General features: G+C 45.7%; 6 protein-coding genes across 7 annotated transcripts; 3 read left to right on the plus strand and 3 right to left on the minus strand.

The window, feature by feature from the left end:
* The first annotated feature begins 20 nt into the window (after positions 1-20).
* On the plus strand, positions 21-1,307 carry LOC6596351 (39S ribosomal protein L28, mitochondrial). Its single transcript, XM_002021453.2, has 3 exons — positions 21-154; positions 264-1,081; positions 1,153-1,307. Exons 1-3 carry the CDS (start codon positions 134-136, stop codon positions 1,217-1,219), a joined length of 906 nt encoding a protein of 301 aa, XP_002021489.1. The 5' UTR covers positions 21-133; the 3' UTR covers positions 1,220-1,307.
* An 8-nt stretch (positions 1,308-1,315) lies between these two features.
* On the minus strand, positions 1,316-3,007 carry LOC6596352 (GDP-mannose 4,6 dehydratase). Its single transcript, XM_002021454.2, has 3 exons — positions 2,778-3,007; positions 2,249-2,684; positions 1,316-2,188 (listed from the first exon to the last, which is right to left on the minus strand). Exons 1-3 carry the CDS (start codon positions 2,928-2,930, stop codon positions 1,608-1,610), a joined length of 1,170 nt encoding a protein of 389 aa, XP_002021490.1. The 5' UTR covers positions 2,931-3,007; the 3' UTR covers positions 1,316-1,607.
* A 538-nt stretch (positions 3,008-3,545) lies between these two features.
* LOC6596353 (mannose-P-dolichol utilization defect 1 protein homolog) lies at positions 3,546-4,721 on the plus strand. The gene is made up of 2 exons (XM_002021455.2): positions 3,546-3,892; positions 3,953-4,721. Exons 1-2 carry the CDS (start codon positions 3,805-3,807, stop codon positions 4,621-4,623), a joined length of 759 nt encoding a protein of 252 aa, XP_002021491.2. The 5' UTR covers positions 3,546-3,804; the 3' UTR covers positions 4,624-4,721.
* Positions 4,652-5,481, minus strand: LOC6596354 (inosine triphosphate pyrophosphatase). Its single transcript, XM_002021456.2, has 3 exons — positions 5,293-5,481; positions 4,927-5,236; positions 4,652-4,868 (listed from the first exon to the last, which is right to left on the minus strand). The coding sequence occupies exons 1-3, from the start codon at positions 5,414-5,416 to the stop codon at positions 4,736-4,738; spliced, it is 567 nt and encodes a 188-aa protein (XP_002021492.1). The 5' UTR covers positions 5,417-5,481; the 3' UTR covers positions 4,652-4,735.
* Positions 5,482-5,620: 139 nt separating this feature from the next.
* LOC6596355 (UBX domain-containing protein 7) lies at positions 5,621-7,343 on the minus strand. Its single transcript, XM_002021457.2, has one exon. It carries the CDS (start codon positions 7,300-7,302, stop codon positions 5,800-5,802), a length of 1,503 nt encoding a protein of 500 aa, XP_002021493.1. The 5' UTR covers positions 7,303-7,343; the 3' UTR covers positions 5,621-5,799.
* Positions 7,344-7,825: 482 nt separating this feature from the next.
* Positions 7,826-20,142, plus strand: LOC6596357 (UHRF1-binding protein 1). Of its 2 annotated transcripts, none has more exons than XM_026987259.1 (17): positions 7,826-8,230; positions 11,592-11,793; positions 11,861-12,472; positions 12,537-13,248; positions 13,516-13,545; positions 13,678-13,770; positions 13,840-14,927; positions 15,000-15,159; positions 15,753-15,897; positions 15,957-16,502; positions 16,576-16,690; positions 18,163-18,305; positions 18,365-18,488; positions 18,548-18,695; positions 18,757-18,931; positions 18,993-19,110; positions 19,484-20,142. In XM_026987259.1, the coding sequence occupies exons 1-17, from the start codon at positions 8,187-8,189 to the stop codon at positions 19,532-19,534; spliced, it is 4,506 nt and encodes a 1,501-aa protein (XP_026843060.1). In that variant the 5' UTR covers positions 7,826-8,186; the 3' UTR covers positions 19,535-20,142. The 2 variants fall into 2 exon arrangements, with proteins under 2 accessions (XP_026843060.1, XP_026843061.1); XM_026987260.1 differs by lacking the exon at positions 13,516-13,545 and adding an exon at positions 17,243-17,263.
* The last annotated feature ends 337 nt before the right edge of the window (positions 20,143-20,479 follow it).

Consider the following 20,479-nt stretch of genomic DNA (forward strand, 5'->3'; position numbering starts at 1 on the left):
TTCAATCGGGAAGAGGAAGCGAACCGTGGTCTGGCCAAAATCAGGGAATTCTAGACAAATTTCATCATTAAGACTGTTGATCGTTGTTTTTAGTACACAAAAACTGCCGCCGACTATCCGTATACTGTAAACCATGGCTCACGCCACACCGCAGGTAAGAGGAAATTTCGAATTTCCAAGCCAATCCTGCGCCTGCCTCCCACATTTTTGTGACGCAATAGATTCGTAAACTTTGATGCCTAACAATTGTTTTACCTTCGTAGGGCTTAAAGCTGTTGAATGGCTGGAAGCGTCCAGGTCGCTTTGACAAGGGTCTAGGAGCCCAGCTCCCCGAAGCCTATAAGAAATTTTGGCGTGAATGGAAGCTAACGAAGCCAGCCGCAGTTCATTATATACCCAAGGAGAGCGAATGGGAGCGCGACGAAGTCACAAATGTAATTAAGCCGGTGCAAAATATCCCTTTGCCACTCATTGATACCCCTGAATCGCACCAAGGGATCTGGGGTGGAGAGGCCGTGATTAAGGGCTTCCAGAAGCGTCAGCAGACGAAGCGTCGCGTTCCACACTTTTGGGTGCCGCAGCTTCGTCGCTCCGTAGTACACAGCCAGGTGCTGAACGAGTACATTTCCGTAATTGTTACGGAGCGCGCACTTGAGCAGATTCATGAATGCCATGGCTTTGATCATTATTTGCTGAAAAATTTGGCCTGCGACTTGCGTTCGGCATTGGCCCTAAAACTGAAGCGTCAACTCCTGCTGTCGCTTCAGGCGGGTTGTCCCGCATTAGCAGACGATCCTCAGCACCAGCAGGAGGTCCTCAAGGAATACAGCCGGTACTTAGAGCCATATACACCTGAAGAAATCGATTGGTATGGTCACACGTACCTGGAGGCAATACGTAAGCTCCAGGGGCAACTGCGCGATGCGGAAAAAGTACAGCCGCACAAGGTGGAGTTTCGTAGTAAATTGATTGAACAGCTCAGGGAAGCGGGCATCAGAGAAGCGGGAAAGTTAGAGAAGCCAGATATACTGGCAGCTTCTAGCGAACACAAGGATGCAGATATTGAGGCGTTGACCAAGCTGTTAGTACAAAGAAATGTCCTAGATGTATGTATTATATATATTATCTCATATATTATATTTTTAATTACAGGGAATCGTCGCCCTCGTCCTCCAATTGGCTGTCGAAGATCAATCCTTTTGGTAAGAAGGAGACCTAAGGCTGTCCACATTCTGTTTGTTTTTGATCTGTGTTTAGCTCGGAAAGAATAAAAGTTATTTTGGAAGTTCCGTTTTCCAAATCCATAACCTCATCCTTGATTTAAACTTATTTATTGCAAATATTCGTTAGATTTGGTAAAAAAAAATACATATAATCACAAACAGAACAAAACGAAAAAGGAATGATTGCGAATCCCACAGAGAACACAGAACAAGTTACAAATCCAATACATTGATCACTTGCCATTGCCTAAGACTATTTGTTGTATATGTAATTTATAGATCCGCAAGGACGGGGCAGAGAGCTTTGTGCCATTTGCAGTCCTAGTCCAGGGAGGAATGGGCGCTGCTTTATGAAATGGGATTCTTCTTCATGAGCTCAATGCTCTATGCAATGGGATTCTTCTTCATGAGCTCGATGTCGGCATTCATCATGTCGCTGACCAACTGCAGAAAACTCCACTTTGGCGTCCAATTAAGCTCCCGCTTGGCCTTCGAGGCATCACCCAACAGAAGGTCCACCTCCGTGGGCCGGAAATACTTTGGATTTATGCGAACGCGAACAGTGTCAGTACTGCGTTCTATGCCTACCTCTTCTACACCGCTGCCTTGCCACGTTATCTCGCGTCCAATATGCTTGAAGGCAGCCTCAACAAACTCACGTACACTGTGCGTCTCTCCGGTGGCAATCACATAGTCCGATGGGCTGTCACGCTGCAACATCATCCACATTGCCTCCACGTAGTCACTGGCGTGGCCCCAATCCCGCTTCGAATCTAAGTTTCCGAGCTCAAAGTATTCCATTTGGTTCAGGAGAATCTTTGCCACGCTTCGCGTTATCTTTCTGGTAACAAAATTCTCTCCGCGCCTCGGACTCTCGTGGTTAAAGAGGATTCCATTGCAGGCGTACATATTGTAGGCCTCCCTGTAGTTGATGACTATCCAAAAACCATACATCTTGGCGCAGGCTGTAAGAACAAGAGTTTAGAATATTCCTCGTCTCAAATGGACTTATTTTGATTTCTCACCATACGGCGACCTTGGATAAAATGGGGTCTGCTCATTCTGTGGCGTCTCCACGACTTTACCATACAGCTCCGATGTGGAAGCCTGATAGAACCGCACAAGTTTCTCGATACCACAGGTGCGAATGGCATCGAGTATGCGTAGAGTACCCACGGCATCCACTTCGGCCGTGTATTCACTCAAATCGAAGGATACTTTCACGTGTGATTGTGCTGCCAAGTTATATATCTCTGTGGGCTTTACCATGTTGATAATCTTCACAAGGCTACTGCTATCCGTCATGTCACCATAGTGAAGTTTCATCTTTCCGCCCTTGTGCGCCTTCGGATCAGCATAGAGGTGCTCAATGCGTGTAGTATTGAAGGTGCTGGCCCGTCTGATAATCCCATGGACCTCATAGTCCTTCTTGAGCAGGAACTCTGCCAAGTATGAGCCATCCTGGGGAGATAAGGAAAGCGCAAAATGTTTTTAACACGTAAGCATTAGCTGTTCGCAGAACTCTGACGAATAACTTGAAAATTTGTTGCACACCTGCCCCGTTATGCCGGTTATCAGCGCGACTTTGTCACGAGATACGCCTACATCTCCGGTGCCGTCCGCCGAACCATTTAAGTCCTTGCTGCAGTTGCTGTTGCTGTCCGACCGCGGTTTCTTGCTTCCACTGGCCCCATCGCACCTCGACATGTTAATTGAAAATACTTTTAACTGTTTTACTAAGCCTAATACTTGCTTTTCACGTCGACTCGACTCGATGCAGCGTAGCAGTGTAGTGTAAACAATTCTGTTTTATCTATTGTGCACAGCGCTGCCACCCGCTTGAAGCGTAGCCAGACTGGTTTGGGCTTGACACGCACAGTGATTCAAGATGCGTCTGCAGTGGACTACGTTGATATGAGAATACCTAAGCAAAAAATTCCCTTTTTCCACACAAAATATTTGTTCTCGTATCATAAAATAATATTCGAAAACTACAGCTCAATAAGATAATTAAAATTTGGTTAGGACGCATTTAGCCTTAAAAGAAAGAAAGAAAGTTTAAAAGAAGTCGGTGAATTCATGATATTTCATTATATTTGTTAAGAAGTTTAGTTTACTAAACTAAGCTTACGGTCGGAGTTTTAAGTAAATTGTTTGACCATTGAGTCAATTTTAAAGTTACATGTTAGTGTATTTTATAAAATTCCAATTTTCGAATATTTCCTTACCACGGTGCAACAGGGTTGCTTAGTCACTAGACCCACGTAGCGATTTCGCCGGATCCACTGATACCACATTAATTCTGCAGAAAGGTCGCTCCCAACGCACAGTGGAAGTAATATCTTATCAGCGCCGATTCCGTTCGATTCGCAACCGGGTGCACATTTACTTCTTTCGTAGCTCTTGGCATATGCGGGTGTCTTTTATCGTTACGTGTGCGTGTGCTGCTGGCTTTCCATTTCATTTTTCGACTGCAAACAATCGGCGACTAGCGGCTTGATAAGACGCCACCAAACACTCACCGCACCAAAGTACATCGTTTCGTCCGTGATAAAAGACAAATTAAAAAAAAAATAGAAAAATGACGGATCTTATCAGGAAAGGAGCTCTGTTCCTAATGAGCCAGAAGTGTTACGATAACTACTTCCTGGAGCACGACTTCTTGGACAGTGAGTGGACAGGGCTGTTACCATAACTTGAGTATCTCTTGAATTAAACTATTTTTGCAGTTCCCTGCTTCAAGGCTCTGCTGAGCAAGGGACTTGGGCTGGCTATCATTGCCGGGTCGGTGCTTGTGAAGGTCCCCCAGGTTTTAAAAATCCTTAATAACAAGTCCGGCGAAGGCATCAACATAGTGGGCGTCATGCTGGATCTGCTGGCTATCACGTTTCACATGTCCTACAGCTTTATGAATGGTTATCCCTTCAGTGCCTGGGGCGATAGTACCTTCCTGGCGTTTCAAACAGTGGCGATTGCGGTCTTGGTCTTGTATTTCAGCGGGCGCAAGGTTCAGTCAGTGATATTCCTCCTGGCATATGCAGTATTTCTTTACGTGCTCAACTCTGGCTTAACACCAATGAAGGCATTGATCACCATCCAGAGCTGCAATATTCCCATTCTGCTGGTGGGCAAGCTGTCGCAGGCGTTCACCAACTACAAGGCTGGATCTACCGGCCAATTGTCAGCCGCCACATGCTTCATGATGTTTGCCGGATCAGTGGCTCGAATCTTTACCTCCATACAGGAGACGGGCGATCAAATGATGATTATTACCTTCTGCTTCTCCACATTTGCCAATGGAGTTATTGTGGCACAGCTGCTTTACTACTGGAACAAACCCTCTGGCGCACAGGACGCCAAGGCGAAGGCAAAGAAGCCAAAGAGCAAGAAGGTCGATTAGAGATTAGAATTAAAGTACCTCGACTCTCTTCAGTTGGAACATTTTCTCGACATTGTAGAACAAATATTCAAATATTAAATAAATTCATTCTTATTTTATAGAAAGCGCGGTCTTAACTGTCTTCGGCCTCGAAATGCTTCTGCAACAATTCCAAAGCCCGATAACGGTGCGAAATGGTGTTTTTCTCCGACTTGGGCAATTCAGCATATGTTTTTTCATAGCCCTTTGGCTGGAACACAGGGTCCCTGTATCAAAAGAGTTTACCATTATTCATATTCATATTAACTCGTGCAAGTGACTCACCATCCAAAGTCCCTGGGCCCACGCGGCTCCACGATCACACCCTCTGTAACGCCCTTAAACAACTGCGGCTCTGCATCGGCGCCTTCGCAATAGCCAAAGGTGCACACTGCTTGCGCGGACTTATCTTCCCATCCAGCAAGTAGCCTGTATAGCCCCTCTGGCTTCAGCTTCTCCAAGAACCACTTAATGTATGGCCCTGGCAAGCCCTCTAGAGCGTTGAAACACAGGCTGGTGTCCTCCACCAGCACAGGACCATTGACTTGACGCGCTGCCTCCTTGCATTTCTTAATAGCTATCTCATCAATGTCACCTGTAAATGATACTCTTTAGAGTATCAAATAATGGAAAAAAATATTGAATGCGAACCTTGCAACTCCGGCAAATCTACTTTCTTGGACACAATGGTGCGGGGGAAATTAGGGCCCAAGATTGCCACTAGTTCCTCCAACTTTTTGGCGTTGCCCGTAACAAAGGTAATTGGCTTCGACATGACGCGCCTATTGTTGGAGTCAATTGAAACAATTTATAATTTTTGAGATGAAGAATAGAATCCAGAGCGAGTGCGGGCCACCAGTGTGTGGCGTGCTGTGCAGATACAGCTGATTTCGGTTTGGCGCCAAAGCAAAGGCAGGGTGGTTATGCATTCAAAGTTTCTTCAGATTTAGACTCTTTCAACATTAAAAACAAATTTAGGTAGCTTTCCTAGTAGATTTTATTCAATGTATTGTTTCCTTAAACTTAATACAGCATTTTAGTTCGTGTGGAGCTTTGGGATAGGAGGGTACGGGGCGAGACCAAATTGTAAATAATTATATGAAGAATGCGTTGCGCTGTTTAATTTGGACAGACCTAGACCAAGTGTGTGCCACCAGCTTAGTCGTCTAGAGTGAGATGCACATTAGCAGAGGGATGCAGTCCGAGCTCCTTCAGCGAGCTGTGGTTGTGTTCGGCCTCGAGCGACTTGCGCGGAAAGGCGCAGATGAGCTTGTAGCCCTCTTGAGGGATGTGCTTGTGCGTTTGGCGAATGTACAGACGCAGGGTCTGCAGCTTGGTGTCCGAGGGCCAGCGTAGCTGGACGACTTCATCGGCGCCCAAGGCATTCAGCAGACGCAGCTTTAATGTGGTCACCTCGTCATTGGCTTTGCCCAGCTCAGTTTCGTAGGAGGTGGCGGTCGCGGTGGCGGTGGCAGCAGCTGCAACTGCAGTCACTTTAAGCTCGTCATCGTCGAATTCCTCAAGGCTCTCCGCATCGCTCGCCTGACCATCTACCTTGATGGCGTCTCCATTTTCATTCATCGAATTCTTGATGGCTAGCTCGAGCTGCTCTTCCTCGGTGAGCTCCAGCAGCTTGGCTCGCTTCTTTGGCGTTCCGCGGGAACTGGCCGACGAGCACGAGGCCTCGGCATCCACGTCCACGTCCTCGATCTCATCGTCTTCGAGGTGCTTGGCGGCTCGTTTAGAAGTGCTAGGAGCATCTTCGTGAGTAAAGTCACGGTGCTCTCGCAGAAATTGCCTCAAATCTGGCAAAACATTTTCCTGAGTGGGTTCCGGGCTTCGCCAAACCTCCTCGCCGGTGCGGGGATCAATTATGCAAAGATACGGTAGCTTCGCGCAGTGATAAAAGGCCACAAAGCGGCGTCCCTCGGAGGTGTCGTTGTCCACCTGCCAGAACGTAAATTGACGCCTAACCAACTTCTTTAGATCTTTGTTTGACCAGACATCGCGGTTCATGGTCTGCGACTGAAAATTGTCGCCTTGTACGTTAACCAGCAGCCATCGTTGTCTCTTGGTGGCGAACTCCCGGGCCGCCGTCAAAGTTCCAGAATAGAGTATGTCTGTGGGGGGGCGGAATAGATCACCAAGGCGGGATGTGGCGGTGGCTGTGGCCGCACCGACGCGTGAATTTAGCGCGATGGCCTGACCGGCGACAACCATTTGGGCGGAGCGTTCACGACGCCTTCGATGGGCGCCAGGGTCCGAGTAGGCACCCGTGGCCTGCAGTTGCTCCTCCATCAGAGCTGCCTCTCGGGCAAAGTCGCGGAGAGGACAGACCTTCTGTCGCTGTGTGACGCGCGACAGCCGGTTGCTGCTGCTCCCACCGGACGCAAAGAAGTTGTCATCTTCTGGCAGTATTAGCTGTTCCCTAATTGGAGCTATGGGAGCACGAACCTCGTCCTCATCGTCCAGCACCGGCAATGAAGGACCCGCGCTCGTCGATGATGTTGAGGCTGCACCCTGCTCGAAGAACAGGGCCACCGCAGCAGCCACATCGTTTTCACAGGCTCCCAAATAGTGTTTGGCTTCATCCGCATTGCACGCCGTGATTTCCACTACCTGCTTCACCAGCTCGTCTGGTGAATTCGCGCTGCGGGACATTTTTTGTTCTTCGCAATTTAATTTTTTAAGTTGTTTGTTTCATCCAGTGTGACGTTAAAATATACCGTCCGACCCTCAGAAACATTCCAAAATATACGGTCTCATTTTAAAAATACCGTAAATATACTGACGAATTCAAGTACCATCATACATATTCCTCGTTTTTGATACAGCTATTTATTCCGTCGAATATTACTATATAGATAGAATCCAGCCCACATAATTGTATCCCGAATGCGCGCAGCGCTGCATAATTCCCGCATAATCGCAATAATAATACCAGCAGCGCCACAGCGAGTCCGATACTGGGCCAACAACCACGAACTCTAACTTTGAGTTTTAGTTCGCATTCTATCTCTCTCTCCCTCTTCACAGCAAAGAAGGCAAAGCCTAGTGTCGTACCACCGTAAGGGCTTCAAAAACAAATGTTCCCCTCAAACGATATATCGCACAATGGGAATGCGCATTTCAGCACTTTGTGGAGTGCGACTGTGCAACCCTGCTTGGAAATTGCACTGTCCCATTTTCCAATTTTTCAAACATGACTAATTTTTGCATAGTCTGACCAACTGACATCTCTCGAAGTGCACGTGAATATGTGAGGCCCACAGCTGGGACAAGTTAAGCACACTCGCGAGTTTTCCAATTGATCTCCGTGCCGGTGCACCAAAGATTCTGAGATACAGTCGACAGTGGAGAAAAAAAATTGATAGTGAACCACATTTGCTTCCGCAGAGTGCCTCCAAGATCCCAACTAACGAAGTTATGGTGCGCGGACGTTGAATTTTCTGTGCGAGCGATTCTAAGGTGGAAGCGTCTCTGCTCGTTTGTTTATTTGGTTACACCGCCGTCTTCCATTTGCATTCACTGCTGACGTTGCTAAAATGGTCTCGCTGATAAAGAACCAATTGCTCAAGCATTTGTCCATGTAAGTGTTGGCTCTGCCCCAGCCGAGTTTGGTTTGCAATAAAGCGAATTATAAAACTATGTTTATTTGCTGCAGTTGCTGGAGCACAGTAATCTGAATCTCTCGGGGTCAGCGGGCGGACGCCAGAGCTACTGGAAACTAAATTGATTTTTCCCAGTGTTCTGGCGGTGCTGATTCTGTACATACACTTGCTCTCATATCTCTGCGTACACATAGAAAAAGAACTACATTTGTATGTTCAGTTGCGGATAACTTTTAATATAAGGCACTTGGGGCAACGATTTTTTTTTTATAATATTCTTTGCTTATTTCTAAACTTAACTACATTTTTTTTTTATTCTATACAACAAACTTAAAAGGAAAAAAAAATCATTCAAAAAAACATAAGGAAAATTTGACGCCTCAAAAGTCTGCGTACACTCTAACAATTCTGCGTACAATGCCGGAATTCGCGATTACCGTTAGTTTTTTCACTTTGCTTTATCGTTTTTCGTTGATGTGCGTTCTTTCCCATTGCGTTGAAAGAATATTTGCACGCGGTTGATAATGGAGCAAAAAGGAAAAGAAATTTCTGTCGAAGTCCGAAAACTTATTTTAAAATATAAGTTGGAGGGCAAATCCTACCGGGAAATTGGTCGATTAATTGGCAGAACGCATTCCTCGTGCCAAAGAGTTTATGAAAATTATGTGTTTTCGGGCTCCATACTGTCAAAGCCCCGGTCTGGCCGACCCCCGTTGTTGACAGAACGGGAGAAAAAGCGTATTGAGCAACTGGTACCACTTAATCCAAGGATTACTGCTCACCAAGGACAACTGGAAGTTGCAGAACGTTTCTCCAAAGTGGTTTCTGAAGAAACTGTCCGACGCACTTGGAGAAAGGCAGGGTTTCATGGCCGAGTTGCTCGCAGGAAACCGCATGTATCAGAGGTCAATAGGAAAAAGCGTATGGATTTCGCCAATGAATACATTTCTAAGGATCCCAGCTTCTGGAAAAGGGTCATTTTTTCAGATGAGAGCAAATTCTGCATATTTGGCATAAAGGGGAAAAAAATTGTTTGGAGAAAAAGCGGAACAGCCATGGATAAAGAAAATTTACTGCCGACTATAAAACATGGAGGTGGTGGTGTAATGGTGTGGGGTTGTATGGCGGCCAATGGTGTTGGGAATCTCGTCTTTATAGAATCCACAATGGACCACAAAGCGTATATTCAAATTCTGAAAGAAAACCTTCAGCAGAGTGCCCGAAAATTGGACCTTGAAGACGACTTTTGCTTCCAACAAGACAATGATCCGAAGCATACTGCCCAGAATGCGAAGCTCTGGCTGCTTTATAATGTTAAAAATCAGCTTCGATCGCCTCCTCAGTCCCCAGACCTGAATCCCATAGAACATCTATGGGATTTACTCGAGCGCAGGATTCGTGAGCACACCATAACTTCCAAAAACATGTTGAAGGACGTCATCATGGAGGAATGGGGAAAAATAACTACCGAGGATACCAGGAATCTGGTTGAATCAATGCCTAGACGTCTGGCAGATGTTTTAAAACAAAATGGATATCCCACCAAATATTAACAGTTTCGAATTCCGGCATTGTACGCAGAATTGTTAGAGTGTACGCAGACTTTTGAGGCGTCAAATTTTCCTTATGTTTTTTTGAATGATTTTTTTTTCCTTTTAAGTTTGTTGTATAGAATAAAAAAAAAATGTAGTTAAGTTTAGAAATAAGCAAAGAATATTATAAAAAAAAAATCGTTGCCCCAAGTGCCTTATATTAAAAGTTATCCGCAACTGAACATACAAATGTAGTTCTTTTTCTATGTGTACGCAGAGATATGTGAGCAAGTGTATATTTTTTGCAGCTTCCCACCCCTTCTCATTTTCGTCACCTGTCGGCCAATTTTTTTACCGCTTTTATGTGTTCTTTATCGCTTATGGCTAAGTTACCACCGCCTCCCGCAATAATTTCGTGCTTCAGCCAGCACACGTAGTGCCACCCACCCATGCCCACACGCCCTAGAATAGAGGTAGAGCGCCGCCAGCTCCTGGTGTAACAAGTGGATTGTCAATTTTCCCCGACGCACTTTTAGTTTCGTTCTCTGTCTCCTATTTTTTTTGCACCGTCTTGAAATTGAGTCGCCGTCCTCCTCCGCCGCCGGCAATCGCATGCGAAATTAAATTTTCAAGCTGTTTCCCGCAATATGGCTTACTTGATGGGTTATCCGATAACCAGGTCGAGGGCACTTGTGACTATGCCATCAAACTTTTGCCTTAAAATAACATGTATTCTAATAAGAATAATTATTCAATATTCTCTGTCATTTTCAATATTATTTCAATATGGTAGATATTTATGTATTTTGAGTACGCGGGTGTCATGCACGCTTTTTGAATTTTGAATTCGATTCATCAATGTAATGATGTAATGAAAACGACATGTATTTTGTTGTTGGAGTCTCCGACATTATCTTCTTTCCATCTGGCTGGTGTCGATGGTAGCAGTTGGGAAGGACTTTCATGTGGGCACGCTGGTGGTACTACGTGTGTAGCAACATTACAATGAGAAAAAGGAAACCTTTCACAATCTAATATATGTATGCATGTTTATTGTAAAACAGGTCATACATATTATTATGTTCATATATATGTACATATGTAAATACGTGCATTGTCTTGCCATCTCTCTTAATAATAGCTTTTTTGTCTTATAACTAAGTACATATTTATGGATGCTATATATAAAAAATATGTACATACACACAAAGGCACACACACAACCTTAGAGTTTGGGGTTGGCATTGTCTTGGTCTAATGCTCGAATCCTTTGTTTGCCATCTTTCCATCTTATTTTCCACGCAATTAAGCTGCAAACAAGCCAAGTTTATAACCCAACAAGGCCAAAAGTGTAAATGCAGAGCAAACTTGTTGTCCTCTCCCCACCCTCATCCTATGCCACGATTCTCACGTAATCCCCCCAACCCGTCACGTAAAAGGTCGCAAAGAAAACTTACTCAAAGTTGTTAAGTAACAAGTTGCCTTTTAATAGAATCAACTTTTCATTGAGTGCCTCCGCAACCCGCTCGCCTGCGGATGCGCTCTTGCCAGCTATAGGAACCCTTCGCAAGTTTAACCCAATCAATGTTTCGATTTCGACTTCAATTATGCTCAGCCATATGCGGGAAGTGGGTCAATTGGTGGCAACTGACTGAGTGGCCCCATATGGTGCCGATAGTTCCGCACGAACCACGACCCCCTGCAAATGCGATGAGACATGTTCGACAAGGCAGAAATAATTGCTGAGACAAGGCAGACGACTCGACTCACATTGGTTCTCTTTCCCTTATCTCTGGCCCACACACAGCTACACAAAGAACCTCTCCTCGGACAAAATCAACCTGAGCACATTCCGCGGCGAGGGGGAGCTTTCGAACCTGGAGCTGGACGAGCGGGTGCTCACCGAGCTGCTGGAGTTACCAAGCTGGCTGCGACTGACATCGGCCTGGTGCAACCATGTCTCCTTCCGCATTAGCTGGACAAAGCTGAAGAGCGTACCCATCACACTGGTGAGTGCTTGCAGGCCGAGCTTTCCCTTCCCAACTCTGACGTATGTTACCTTTTCGCAACAAACAGACGCTGGATGAGGTGCGCATCACAATCGAAACCTGCAATCCCATGACACGCGATGCAGGAGGCGGAGGATCGGGATCTCCTGCGGCCGCTGCCGCTACCCTGCCACAAGTGCCTCAGGGGAAGTACAGTTTCATACATAAGGTAGTCGACGGCATCACCATCGTGGTCAACACTGTGAATGTGAACTTTGTGAGCGCCGCCTTCACCGCCTCGGTGCAAATGTCGCGCATTCGAGTCGAGTCAAAGACTCCCAAGTGGGCCAATGCTGACCTCCGCATGACACGCCTCAAGGACGCCCAGAAGGGTATCATACTGATCTTCAAGGAGCTCTCCTGGCAGACCGTCCGCATCGAGGCCAGCTCTACTCAGGACAAATCGCTGACCCCTCTGCGTCTGCTCACGAACCATGCCCGCTGCCGAATAACCATTCGCAAGCGTTTGGCGGACTGTTCGCTGCTCGCTTCCCGCCTGGTCCTCATCCTGGACGATCTTCTCTGGGTGCTAACCGACTCGCAGCTGAAGGCGGCTCTGCATTTTGTGGACTCCCTGTCGGGCCTCATCAAGGCGGCCACGCATGCCACGCAAAAGACAAAGGCGGCTCGCAAAATGCAGGTAGTAGCTCATACTGCCACGTTGATTCCCTGATATTATCCAATTTGTTGTTTGATTGTTTCAGACTCTGCCCGAGTACAAGGCCCAGGTGGAGCAGCAGCAGAACCGTCTGTCCGAATCGGCTCACACGACAACGGCACAGCGCATGTTCAATGCGTTCGATGTGCGCGAAACCTCGTACCATTTCTTCAGCCAACGCATCGATTTGCATCTGTGCGACGACGAGGGGGACGGGCGTTCTAGTTACCCCGAGCTGGACAAGGGTGGCGCCCTGCAGGTCTCGGTAACGGCCTTTCAGGTCGACTACTATCCGTACCATCTGGCCAAATCGGATCGATCCCACTGGGCCAAGTACAAGGAGGCCTCGGTGGCACCGGCGCTGTGGTTGAAGGAGTCCCTGAATGCCTTCCGCGAGGCAGTACTCAATTTGAGCCAGCCCAATCGGCCGGCCACGCATGCCCCGCTCGAGCGGAGCACCCCGGCCTCACCCATTATGCTGAACGCAAGCATGCTAAGCTCCCAGCACGGGGGTAGCGTCTCCAATGGCAGCAGCACCCCCACTGCGGCAGCTGCATCTGCTGCTGCTGGCTCTGGCGGATCCGGCTCCGGCTCTGCCTCTGCCAGCAGCCAAATGTCGCAGGCAGCTCAGCAGCGCCACACCTTGGAGAACCTGGCCAAGTTGATGAGCTCGTGCGTTATCCTGAGGATCGAGGACTTTACCCTGTATCGCGTGACTACTTCGGGCAAGAAGTCCATGCCAAAGGAATTCGTCTCAGGTATGACGCTGGACAGTCGAGACACAGCAATCAAAAATTAACATGCCACGCCCACTGACACACACACACACGCACACACCCACCACTACTTTAGCATCTCTGACTAATGTAAATTTTGGCATATCTCTTTTTCTCTCTTTGCTTTTGTCTGATTTATAATGCATTGCCTCATTACCATTGCCACTGCCATTGACATGATCATGATTTACGTAAAATGCTTGTGTTGTTCTTGTTCCTTGTTGTTGTTATTATCGGTTGCCGTTGTAGCACAACATAAAAGGAAGAGCAAATCCTCAGGTGAATATCACAGAGCGCAATCGAATGGGGTTGCCTGCCACAGAGCTACCATTCTGCATTCCAACTAATCGGCGAAAAGTCCCCCCCCGTTCAGATCTGACAGATTTCCCACCCTTTACTCCATATTTGCAGGCGACAAGGATAGGTATTCGTTTCCCGCCGAGATGCCCATTATCCATGCCGAGTATACGTACTTCTACTACCCTGGAGACTTTGTCTTTCCACGTGAGTACTGAAAGGCATTCCATTCCCATTCATCTTCCACTGACTCCTCCTGTCTCCGTTCTCCTGCAGTGCCACCTTCGAAGATATTTATGCATGTGAATCCGATTCAGGTGCACTTCGATCTCGGCTCCATTCTCTGGCTCAACTCCTTTGGCCTGAACCTGCACGAGAGTCTGCTGCGCACGAGTGTTGGCTCCCAGAATACACTGCAGCAGCAGCAGTCGCAACAGCAGCAACGAAGTGCACGCGGCTCGATTGCCTCCAATGGCTCCTATGGCACACAGATGGCCGCACTGAATGTGGACCAGGAGCCCAATCTGATGTACATGGATGTCAAGGTGGAGGCGATTATGCCGCGTGTCGTTATGGAGGCGGCCCTGGATGCGCCCAACCAAAAGGACCGGCCAAAGACGATGCAGATCCAAGTGTCGCGTTTTGCCTTAACCAACATCCGCGAAATGGGAAGCTCTCGGGCGGACTTGGCCCAAGCGCTGCACTCTCTGCAGGAGGGTTCGCTGGTCTTCGGCTCGGGTTTCCCGTCGGTCGAGGGTGACATGTGCATTGTCACGGATCGCATACTGTCCCATGTGGCGGCCTCGGATGTCAGCATGATGTCGCCCATGTCGCCGGCGGGTACCGGTGGCCAGCAGCTGCCGCGCTCCGCCTCCAATCAGTACCTGTCCCGCTATGTTATGTGGCTGGAGCCCAGGGACGTGTGGTGCATTAAGCTGGATCCCGTGTGGGTGGATTTCCTGGGCGCTCGCTCGCTGGGCCCCAACAAATCTATTCCCTTTGTGGATGCTGTGCCCGTCACGCTCTGGTTGCATGCGGGATCTGCCCAGGCACAACTGGATTTGGGAAAGAGCGCCACAGCCAGCATGGAGAGTATGGGACTGGCCCCACTGGCACCACTGCCCCCGCTTCAGCCCTGTAATCCCTTCCTGAGCGACGAGGATGTGCGTGTCGGCGCCAACCCTCCTGCTGCAGCTGCTCCTGCTCTCGATCTCACTGCGGATGTGCATGCCATAGCGCACATCTCGAATCTGGTCAGCCTGCAAATCGATCATTACCAGCTGCTCTTCTTGCTGCGACTCGCCGAGGAGCTCAATGAGATGTCTACCTTCCTCAATCTGGATGCCGATCGCATCCTGCAAAAAGTATGTCCGTGATGCCTTACTCCAGTTGAACCGTTTCTAATTTATCTTTTATTCTTTTGGGTCCTCCCTCAGCAAAATGAACAAAAGTCGATTATTTTTGGCTGCGTTGTGCCGCAGATCGAGGTGACGCTCGTGATGCCATCGCCAACACCTGGTAAGGAATCAAGTGGTGGTGATGCTGAAAGTGTCGTACCCGATTCAGCTAGTTTGGGTGACGATTTACACATGAATAGTAAGAATTTATATCTCTTTTGTTGTCTCTCCCTTCACTCTCTTTAGTTTTATGATTAAGTGACTCTCACAAAACCTCCCACTAACCAATCAGAGCGATACACATCGCCCTGAAGTCTACTCTATGTCTAGCTCACTAGTAGTTGTCACCGAATTCGTGTAACCCCCTGCCCTTCCAACTAACAAGCTCAAATTCCTAGCTAGGAGCGGTTCGGTTCCCCTCACACTTTCCACTTTTCGATTTGTGCTGTAATTTTGCTTAAAACTACTCATTTTATTAGTGTAGGCAGTGGGCACTTAGGACTTCTAGACACTTATACTAGGAGCTGTTTAGTTGAAGCTCAATGGATACGGATGCGTTTATGTACCTTTGACTTTCCATGTACATGTAATTATGTGTAAACAAAACATATACTAAATCCATTTGGCTTCGAGTAAACGCTTCCCATAAATATCTCGCATGTTTCTTTGTACTAAACTAACCCAAACGGCAATTCAAGTGCATCTCTAATAATGTAAAGTGAACGTAAAACTGTAATTCGAAAAAAATTGTTTTAAAACAAATTATCAATAATATGGATAACATCTTCACAGGCGGAAACATAACCTGGCCTACACCACCGCCGTTGGATCAGCTGAAGAGCAATACCTTTGGCAGTGTTGAGTCACCATCGCCTGTCACCAACGATCCGCCGCTTTTTGACGGCAATATTCATACATCTAATCCCAATACTCATGGGTAAGACAATCGTGTTCGTTCCAGCGCTCAAGTATGACTCAAAGTTTATTTCTTTACAGATACAATGTTCAGATACAGAGCACCCCCACGCTGGCCTCTTCCACGCCAAGCCAGGGATCACGTCCCGATACGGGCATCTCAACGCAATCCGCTTCGTCTGCGTCGAAGAGCGGAAAGAGTACCGCAGGCCGCTCTGCTGGTGGTGGTACGGACACTGTGCCTAGTTTGACGAAGGAGATCAACTCGGGCCTGCTCTCCATGAAGAAGGGCTTCTCCAGTTTTATGACTTCCATTGACTCGGCTATCAAGTCGGGCACACCTAACGATGATGCCAGTGATACCTTCTCCATTCAGAGCGACATAAGCTCTGATTCGGAGAACTTTGCCATTGTCATGGGCGACGACAAGACCATGGACTGCATGGACGTTATGTTCCGCCTAAATCCCTTCACCACCGACAACAATATGAAGGCCTCCCCGGTGGAGGTGGCCAGTGAGGTGTACGAGGAACCGAGCAGCTACAAGACCAACATGTCATCGCCTTCGGAACCATCGGAGGGCAGTACCTGGCGACGCCGCGATCTTGTCTCCATGGCTACATTTAGGTTGAATCAATCACCATCTCCCCCCTCCTGTGCTCATATGAAATTTGAACTAATTTGTTGTTCTTTCCCTCAGATTAACCACAGTAGAACTGATACGACAGCAGGAAGGACCCAAGTCTTCGGTGCGTTTGCAGGTGGCTGCGGTTTCCTGTGACGAGTGCGGTGCCATACCATGGGATGAGCTGCAGGTAGACTTCTTTGACACTCTTAGTGCTTTCGCTGGAGTTTCTCATTTGTTTTTGTTTTGTCAAATTTATTTTTTTGTGTTTCGTTGTAAATACCCACAGATGAGAAAATTTCTTGTCGATTTTCAGTTCATTTGACGATTTTGCTCAATTAAGTGTTTTGCTAAACTTTCTTAACTTTTTGCATGTTTCGATATCTTTTATCTGAACATCTACAAAATTTAACACCTTCAAAGTTGTGATATTTTCAAATTGTGGGCAAAACGGCCACATATGAATATTTGAAAAACAGCTTTCTGTAAGATAACATCTCATATAATCATTTTCTTATTATATTTTCTCTCTTCTCTCTTAAAACAAATATTAAATATACTCGAAATCAATCTCAATGTGTGCTAAAAAAAACCAAACAAAACCAATTATTGTGCCAACTCTATATAATCAACATCAAACGAATACACTTGTAAATTGATCTCTGACAACCTCTACATGACATTCAACACGACTTTAAACAATTACAACAACAACCAACACTTCTAAAACTACAAAAAATAGATCGCGCATCAAGCCAACAAGGTATAAACAATACTAAAATTGAAATTTCTTACTTAATTAAATGCCTAAGATTTACATTTTAAGTTTTACCGCTTTGTATATACGAGTATTTACCCAAAGTATTGTATTCATTTTTATATTTTCAATGATTTAACTATTTTATGACTCGGTTGCTGGTTTTTTTTTTTGTATATTGTAGTTGCAGTTTGATACCGCTCTCTGTTGATAAACGCTCTAGTTGAGTAGTGGAAAGCTTGCTGGGTCGGCTTTACGTTGCTCAAGAATTCTAAGTTTGTAGTACTTGAAGTCAAAGGAGCTCTTTTGGAACGAATTTGGAAATGTTTTTTCATTCGAATGTAATTTGAGCATGCGGAGCAGGAGGAGTAGCTACTCATATCTCCAACCGTTTGCTAGCCTGAGCTCTTTCCATACAGTTGTTACATACATGGACCCATCCCGTCTTATCCCCAGTTTCTGGTCGATTTTATAGTTTCTTTATTTGTTATCTGGCCTTATTGATGGTCTATGATTTGCAACTACAGAATTGGTTTGTTTGGATATACATAGTTAATTGACAGCGTACACAGGTTAAAGGAACAAGGATTTAAGCAACAGCAACAATAACTACAGTAGAAAAACATACAATGGCACCAGCCTACAACAGAACTTCGACTAACAAAATTGTACCAGTAAAACTAACTACGAGTAGATAACTAAACCCACTCTCTGCTTAAACAAAAAAACATTTCCCATCAGTGCCATAACACCCACAAACAACAAACCACCAAACACCACTGACATACACCTATTGCATGCGAGTGCCTGTAGCTTTGCATGTCGTTCCTTAGATGTTTAAAATCCTAACCCCTTCACAGATCCTATAGAGTTTATTTAAATTTGTGTGTCAAATTTTACTACAGACCAAATTCGGAGCGCGTTGTAAGGCCTGGAACCTGGCCCCATACAACCCAGAGGCTCCGCCATGCATACGTCTACGCCTGGATGAGACGCTAAACATGCCGAACAAAATTGAAGGCATCATTGATCGTAAACGTATTCAGAGGTACGACGCAATGTCAATTTAATCACCTAATATTTTATGAACATTACGATTATTTTTAGCTGGATCACTCATCATGCCGAGATTCGTGTGAAAGACATAGACATGGATCTTTCAATAAGCACAGTAATTGGATTGGGCGATCTGGCTGAGGATGAGGTCATCTCCTCGCCCATGCCCCTTACGGTGAGCTTTTCAATCTTTATCTTTCAAATGCATTTATTTCTTGACTTGAATTGCTTTAGATAAATCTCGAAAATGTTCGCATTAACTTGCTTGAGGACCGTCCACCTGTCAATATTACCTCACCTGGTCCAGTGCCCATCAATCTGTGCATCGGACGCATGCGTTTGGAGCGTGATCAGAGCGGCCTGCTCAATATTCAGCCCATAGGCAAGACATTTAGTTAAACAAATTGTGAATTGTCCTTCTATTATAGTTGTTTAAATTGCAGATACTAATATGAGTGCCGGCCAACATCAGACTCTGGGCAACGCCTTGTTTAGGGCCCCACGTGAACGCGAACGGGAAGTGCTCTCCATGCAGCTGGTGATGCAGCAGATGAAGCTGGACAACGATCAGCTGCGCAGGCAGCTTGGGGACTCCAAAGTGAACACAGAAAGTTATAGGTATGACTGATATTTTGATCATCTTGGGAACTAACTCACATATCCATTGCGTCATTGACAGACAAAAGACCAAGCAGGAAACGGATGTGCTGCGTTCCTATTTGAAGGCCGCCCAGGATGACATAAGCATACTGCTGGAGGAGAAGAAGGCGTTGTTGGACACCATACGAGCCTTGCAGGTAATTTTATTTTATCTTTGTTTCAGTTTCTATACTAGCTTCTCTCACCTTTTCACACTGTCTCTAACTCTCTCTTTGTACACCTCGTTGACTCGTTCATTGTATGTTCCTTGACACCTTCTCTGATTAATATACCTGTTGTTGTTGTTGATGTTGTTGTTGTGCGTGAAGTTAAGACACGTTAAGCTTAAGAACACCACAAATAATAATGCAAGGACTAAAGGTCAGTTACTTCCTAGCACGCTTGAGCTTGTCTTGCACGCTTCTTGAGCTTTTCACACTCGTTTCCGCAACTGGCACGCTTCCTTCTTTGCCAAATGCAAATATTTGATCTTGCCTAACGCATTTTCTCCTTCTATCTTTGTATCTATAGCTACAACTGACCTCATCGAATATGAGCCGAAAGAATGATGGGAATAGGTAGCATAACTGCATGGACTGCATACAATGCTGCGGTGAAAACAACAATGCCTAACGCTAGCGTATGCCGACAGTCAAAGAAACCACATGACGTCCTCAACATCATCGCCATTCGATTTTGAGTTTTGCAGAAGACTGAGCCGTACTGAACGCGGACACTTTTCACGTTGCCGTTCGTCATACTTACTTATAGAACAAACTATACGTATACTTTTACATATATTTATATTTTATCGTTTTGAAGCTGCAGCCAGCTTTTGCTATGTTCCAAAGAATGTTTTTACTATTAATATTTTAGTTTTTGAAACGTTTTTATGTTGATCTATTGTGTAGCCATGTTTTAAGCTGCAACCTTTTAACGAAGCACCATTGTTAATTATTTTAAAAGAGGATAATCAAAGCTAATCGCGAGCCACTCGAACTATGTACAGTCGTGTCATTGATATTGCTCCTAACCGAGATATTGTACATTATAATTCCATAGATATTGGATAGAAAATATTGTTGTGATTTATGATCATATCAAAAAAAACTGAACTCTATTAACTGTATGCATTGCTGTTGTAATCGTGTGCTAGCAAGACAATTGGCCAAATATATTATTATATCGAACTTAATAGTATTCCCCCGGATGTGATGTGCATGTGTATAACTATATACACACAACTACGCATGCATAGGCACGTCTATTAGCTCTTCAACTTTATATTCGCGTTCCCATTGCATTCCAATCAAATTGATCATCGTTTTTGCTACAATTGCTAATCAAACTAGCCCCACAGTGCAGTACTAAACTAATCAAAAGTGTTATAGATATACTCGTATACTACTAATACCCACATTCATATACATATGTAAATCAAAAACAACTTAAATCAAGTGTACCATGTTAAATGAATCAAAAATAACTCAAGTCATAACGCAGCGCGTTTACAAATTTTAAATTAAA

The sequence above is a fragment of the Drosophila persimilis genome, unplaced genomic scaffold, assembly GCF_003286085.1.
Source record: "Drosophila persimilis strain 14011-0111.01,24,50 unplaced genomic scaffold, DperRS2 tig00000124-arrow-pilon, whole genome shotgun sequence".
In the NCBI taxonomy this organism is placed as follows: Eukaryota; Metazoa; Arthropoda; class Insecta; order Diptera; family Drosophilidae; genus Drosophila; species Drosophila persimilis.